Source organism: Brassica rapa, chromosome A09 (assembly GCF_000309985.2).
Source record: "Brassica rapa cultivar Chiifu-401-42 chromosome A09, CAAS_Brap_v3.01, whole genome shotgun sequence".
In the NCBI taxonomy this organism is placed as follows: domain Eukaryota; kingdom Viridiplantae; phylum Streptophyta; class Magnoliopsida; order Brassicales; family Brassicaceae; genus Brassica; species Brassica rapa.
The window spans coordinates 20,703,678-20,709,973 of NC_024803.2; the positions used below are offsets into that span (position 1 = coordinate 20,703,678).

The following is a 6,296-nucleotide window of genomic DNA, read 5'->3' on the forward strand; positions in this document are numbered from 1 at the left end:
CGATCTGAAATAACCGAATCCGAACTAAAAATACCTGAACCCGACCCGAAGTACAGAAATATCCGAACGGGTTCTACACCTCTATACCGAAATACTCGAAACTCCAAAATACCCGACCCGAACCCGAACGGGTACCCAAACGCTCACTCCTACTAATTAGAAACATTAAAATATTTTCTAAGCAAATGTAATTAATATGATATCAACATGCGCAAGTTTACTGTTTGAATAATAAGGAAATTTTTTAATATTTGTATTAGTTCTAAATCTTGCCCAAGGCTAAACTAAATCGATAATTATTATCTCCTAGCTATATATGGGCTTAACGAAATCGACAATCGTTTTGGGCTTGTCTACATAAGTGATTGATTAAAATAAATGAAAAATAAAATTCAAAAAAATTGACCAATATAATTATAACAATTTTTCTGAGAAGCTCTATATTAATGACATGTCAGCAGAAATCACTAAAGTGACTTCCCTTTTAATGTATAGGAGGATATCTAACCAATCTTTAGCACCATTTTAGATTTACTGATTGCAGATAGCACTATAGATGCTAAAGCAGATCAACCTATCAACTACACACTTGCCTTGAAACGTATGAAGCAACCAAAGCTGATTTCCAACACTAAACCTGACATAACCGCTTGTCTTGGGGCTTGGTATACATGGGATCGGATTCTTCAGACAGGTCTGGAAGGTAACGCCTGGTGTAGATTATTTATCACATTTTCTCTCTCTAAAGTTCGACCCTAGAATAGTTAGTGTATTTAAAAAAAAAAAAAAAAGATCTATTGTTTACTTAGGATGAGTCTGAACAGGACTTGGTGGCTAAAACCATTAAGGCTTGATTCATAAAGACTCCAATAAAAGAGTTCGAAACAGGACTTGGAGGCGGCAATCTTCAAGGCTCGCTTTCGCAAAGAACTCTTGGATATAGGTCAAAAAGAAGTGAACAGAGCTTGGTGGCAACCACCATTAAGTTTTGATTCATGGAAGCCTGTCCAATCTTGGTCACTGATCCTGCAATGGAAGCAGACTTTGACTCAAGAGAGAAAATTAGAGAGAGAGAAACTAGGAACTAACTTTTACCTGCAGATCCAGATACTTGTCTGAAATCCTTGCATCCTATGATCGATACTCCAAAGGTAAAGCATTCACTTTATATTTATGCTAAGAAATGAAGTCAGTAGAGGGGATGTCAGACGTGAATTGATGAGTTGTGTTATGTTAGAAATGGTTGCTAAACTAGGATATTGCATAATGTGCTTCTGTGATTAGGACCTTTTAAATGTGGTTACAAAATTGTTGAGGAAAAGATTTCTTGCTTTAAAATCTTAAGTCCCTAATATTTTCAAACTTCTTTCAGAGAGACTGCCTGTATGTTTTGCTTGAGGACAAGCAAAAGGGTAAGTCTGGGGGAGTTGATATACCTTGGATTTGACCCGTTTTCATCCATGGTATATAGGTGTTTTACTATATATATATATCTATGTTTTATACTCTTCTAGGTATGTTTTCAGGTTCGGGTGCATTTCGGAGTAAAGCTATGACTTTGGAGCATTTTGGAGCTTAAAGGACATTTCACCCGAGCTGACCACGTAGAGGTCGGCGAGAGGAAGAACAATCGATCGATGCGCATCAGTGCTGACGATCGATACCAGGAGATGCCTCGACAGATGAAGATTTATATCGATCGATGTACACAAGTACCATCGATCGATGCCGAGACATCAGACACGTGACATTTTGGATTCAGCAGACTTAAAACCCAAGGCCAAGCCAAATTACGAAAATGCCCTGATGAGTTTTTAACCTAGTAGATTATATACTGCCTAAGTGTTTTGACGGCAGGATACCTTTTTTGTTACAAGTTTTACTTTGAGAGAAAATAGAGTTTTGAAGAGAATACCACTTGTGATTGGAACTCCTTGTTATCATTTCTTTTCATCTATACTATGAGTTTCTATTTCTTCATTGTTATGAATTGCTTTGCTATGTCTGAGTAGTTCAATTATTAGATCCAGGGTTCAGATAGGTTTGTGGGATTAGCCCCAAACTATAGATCTGCCTTGTTGTGATATTCATGATAGATTTGTATTCATTGCATGTTTTAGCCTTGCTAACTAGAACTTGATCATAGGATTGCATATTCAAGCACCCTTGTTATCCCATCCTGACATCTATCTATCATATTAGGACTGCTAGAGAGGGCTAACCGCCAATTTAGTATCTTAATAGGGCATATCATACTCGCGCATAGGCCTGACTAGAACACGTCGATCGATGTCCTCAACTGACTATCGATCGACGTTGGCAAAGGTGTATCGGTCGACGTCCCAATAGGACCATCGATCGACACTCTTTCGTTGTCAACATACTAACCGTTGAGACACAACATCTAGTTTGTAAACCATTGAAACATGCGACAACTGATCACTGAGTTAAGCGGTTGAGCTCTAACATATCATGCATGCAACAAATAGGCATCTATAGATATTATAATCTCCAACACCTTAATAGTGGCCCTGCGTCTAATATCATATCCAACCAAGTTAAATTTACTATTTATTTCGCTTGTTACTATTGCTATTTAACTTAAATATTTACAACTCTTAGAACTAATAAACACTAGATTTAATTGTTCCCTAGCTCCTTGTGGATTCGATCCCTAAGTACTACATCTGAACCTCTTTTGATGAAACTAACACTCCTTAGGGTAATTTGAGTGGTATCAGATCCATTGGTTGTTCGTGGGGAAAGCCATGAAAGGGATGCTGTTTCATAAGTGTTATGTATATAGGTTCCCTCTCAGGAATACTTGGCATGAGTACCTCGACCTTCTCTGACTTCTCGCAAGTAATGTCGATCGATGACGTTGTGTTGTTGTCGATCGATTTCTGGTCCACCTTTTCGATCCCTGGTGCTTGTAAGGTGTTGATTGATACTTCCCTCGTAGACTTACAAATCGTGCTGAATCAGCAGGCTCCTTCTATGAAGAACGCAGAAATCCTCTCTTCATTGTTGTTCATGATACTAAGATGTATGTACCTGAAACAGAAGAAAAGCCTAGACTAAATCTAACTAAATAAGATCTAATGGCGATCAAAGCTCCCCGGCAACGGCGCCAAATTTGATATCACTCAAATTACCCTAAGGAGTGATTTATACTCTCTCAAATAAAAGGTCGAGCTGTAGTACTTAGGGATCAAATTCACAGGGAATTAGGGAACCAATTAGATCTAATAGTTATATGATTAAGCTAGGCTAATAGTTTATAAAGCAGTAAATATATATAGCAAAGCAGTAAATAAAGCAGTAAACAAGTTGAACAAGACAATTATTCAGCTTGGCAGAGAGTTGTTTGATGGAAGGATGGTTGCTAGATCTAGGGTTTCTATTCAGGTAATCAGGATTATAATGATTTAGAGGCTAATTGTTGCTTGCAAGATATTATAGAACTCAACAGGGAGTACAAATCTAACAACTTCTGTTGTATAGACAGTCTAATATCCAGATCTTGGATCTCAACTCTCATTTATTGATCACAAGAAAGTGTCGATCGATTATTCTATAGGAATATCGATCGATACACCTTTCACAATATCGATCGATTAATCTATTGGATCATCGATCGATATCGCTTCTAGCAAGCTTTACGATCAGGTTGAATATGTGTTCACTAGGGTTCCTAAATCAACTCTCGTATGTTTCTAGCAATCCTAGCTCAATAGAATTCAGTTCAGAGAAAAGACCAAGCGTTCATAATAGTGCCTAATGATTCTAAGATCAGGGTTCTAGTTCATGATTCTAGAACACAAGCAGTAAGAACAATCCAATGATGAATATCACATCTTAGCAATTCTATATTTTAGGCTAATCCTTCATAACCTATCTGAACCCTAAACCTAACAGGTGGATCTATTCAAACATGAAAATTTGTCACAAAAATCATAGATGAATAGATGAAAAGCATAAATAATATAAAACCAAAACCAATGGACTTCGAAGAGGACTCTGATGGAGTTCCTCCCTTCTCTCCTCACTAAGAACAAGAATCAAAGAAAGCTTAAAGAGCATGTAGCCATCAACAATGGCTTAGAATATGCTCAGTCCAAGGGTATTCGAGTAATTTGTGGTTACTTATGGGCTTCAGTCGGTCATAAAATATGCTCAGCCCACATTCTGTCATCACTGTCGACCGACACCAATGATGTAACGTCGATCGACAGTCCTTCATCTCCTCGACAGCTTCTTCTCGCGAGGCATACTGACCACTCTTCAGTAATACGGGCATAACTTCTGCTACCGGATGCTGAATGACCTCAGACCGGCGGCATTGGAAAGCTAACTCAAAGCTCTATTTTGCAAACGATGGGCTCAATCTAACGGTAAGAAGGTTTCCATCAATAGCTAGACATCTGAGGCGCATGTGCAATTATGCACCTCAACGGCTCCAAAATCACCATATTTCTCTAGAACGTACCTGAACCTGTAAATACTCTAAATAGACTCTATATAATAGTAATTAGTTATTAAAACAATTATAGGCCATGGCTGAAAGTGGGTAAAATCCATGGTCTATCAAAGATCAATCCTTCCTTGTCGAACATCAATGATATCACCAGCCGTGCACAAGAAAGGACGAACCAGGATGAGGGGATCTCTTGGTTCTTTGTCAACCTCTAGAACCAAAAAAATCTGTCGGAACAAAGGTGTTTCCCACTCGAACATGGAGATCTTCTAGAATACCCACCGGTAACTTGACTGATGTGTCCGCGAACACCAGGGAGATTCTTGTTGGTTTGAAGTCTGTGAAACCCAGTTGTTTTGCCACCGAGTAAGGCATGAGGTTGACACTTGAACCTAAATCACAAAGAGAACAAGCAGACACTGTTTTCCTAATTTGTATCGAGAGAACAAACTTCCTTGATCACCCAACTTCTTGATCTGCTTGTTCTGAAGCACTGCACTGCACTCCTTTGAAACAAACAATAGCTCACTGTCCCCAGTGATCTTGCCAAAAGATTAAACGTTTCTTCAAACTGCGCATAGAGGGTATCATCTCGATCGCATCAATCAGAGGTAACTTGATAGTTAGATCATCTAGCATCTTCTTACACTTTGTCTCCTCCCTATCCTTGCGAGAAGTCTTTGCTGGAACAGGGTATGGAACCTTAGGAGTGTATTCGCGTGAAGGAACAGGCTCAACAGGTGTAGCAGCAGAGTTTGGATCCGTCTCAGTAGACTGTTCCGGTTCCTCGTCAGATAAGGACCAGCTTCGGATTGTGGTTGCTCGCCCTCCTTTTGCTTGCCCTTCTCTGCTGCTGATAGTTTTTTAGGGGCTGCATCCGGCAGTGTTCTTCCACTCCTTAGTGCTACGGCACTGCATTCCTTTAGATTTTTGTCGGTCTTTCCACGTAGAGTACCTTGTTGTCTCTTGACGCTATCGGCTGTATGCGCGATCTGAACGTCCATCTGACGCATATGGCTAGCTACATTGTCATACGTCCATCTGACGCATATGCGCGATCTCAAGTCATTGAACATGTGGTTCATCCTTGAGTTGATGACCGTGGTGGCCTGATTCAACGCCTTCCCTTGAATTTTCTGACCCTGGAGCAACTGCTGCATCATCGTCGCTAGGCCCTTCATCTCGTCTTGCGGAGCAGTTGTTGGCGAAGGAGCGGTTTGTTGAGCAGTCTGCTGATTTTTGGTTCTGGAACTGGTTGTGCTGCTCCTGGCTCAGGACATATGTCCTTCCTTGGTACGGTTTCTAATAGCCGATGTTGGGGAAAAATACCCTGGAATCATTTAATCCAGCCTCCAGGCAGAACCCAGACCCTCGGGTCCCCGATAAGGGAACGCTCTAGGTCCCCGCTAGAAGGAACCCTGAGTTCGGTTTCTGGAACCGAGCTCCCTTCCAAGAAATGGAAAACTTCCGATAAGGAGAACTTTCCATATTTCCGAATATGGAAGAGTTTAACCTAATGGAACCGACTCCTAGACGACTATATAAGAGCTACCAAAACCCTAAAGCATGGGAGGGACTTCTAAAAAGCTTAGAGATTAAAGCTAGACGGCTAGAACTAGGGTTTATCGAATCTTCTTTGTAACCTCTCTCGTTCTTGTTCATCTAGTCAATAAAACATCTCTTCAAGCATGTCTTACTATTCTTTTACTTGAATCCTCACGAAATACATACAAACTCACATGGTTTACCAGCCTATCCATCGTTTCGTAGTAATCATAAAGAGCCTACACAAAAATCTCCTAACAGTTTGGTGCTAGAA

General features: G+C 40.1%; 1 protein-coding gene across 1 annotated transcript; it reads right to left on the reverse strand.

The window, feature by feature from the left end:
- Positions 1-4,681: 4,681 nt before the first annotated feature.
- Positions 4,682-5,658, reverse strand: LOC103838809. Its single transcript, XM_009115259.1, has 3 exons — positions 5,125-5,658; positions 4,929-5,019; positions 4,682-4,869 (listed from the first exon to the last, which is right to left on the reverse strand). Exons 1-3 carry the CDS (start codon positions 5,656-5,658, stop codon positions 4,682-4,684), a joined length of 813 nt encoding a protein of 270 aa, XP_009113507.1.
- Positions 5,659-6,296: the final 638 nt, after the last annotated feature.

Coding starts and splice junctions, on each gene's coding strand:
- LOC103838809 (XM_009115259.1), bottom strand. CDS start 5,658: ATGAAGGGCCTAGCGACGATGATGCAGCAGTTGCTCCAGGGTCAGAAA. Junction 5,020..5,124: donor GGATAGGGAGGAGACAAAGT/GTAAGAAGATGC, acceptor TCTTTTGGCAAG/ATCACTGGGGACAGTGAGCT. Junction 4,870..4,928: donor GAAGTTGGGTGATCAAGGAA/GTTTGTTCTCTC, acceptor TTTGTGATTTAG/GTTCAAGTGTCAACCTCATG.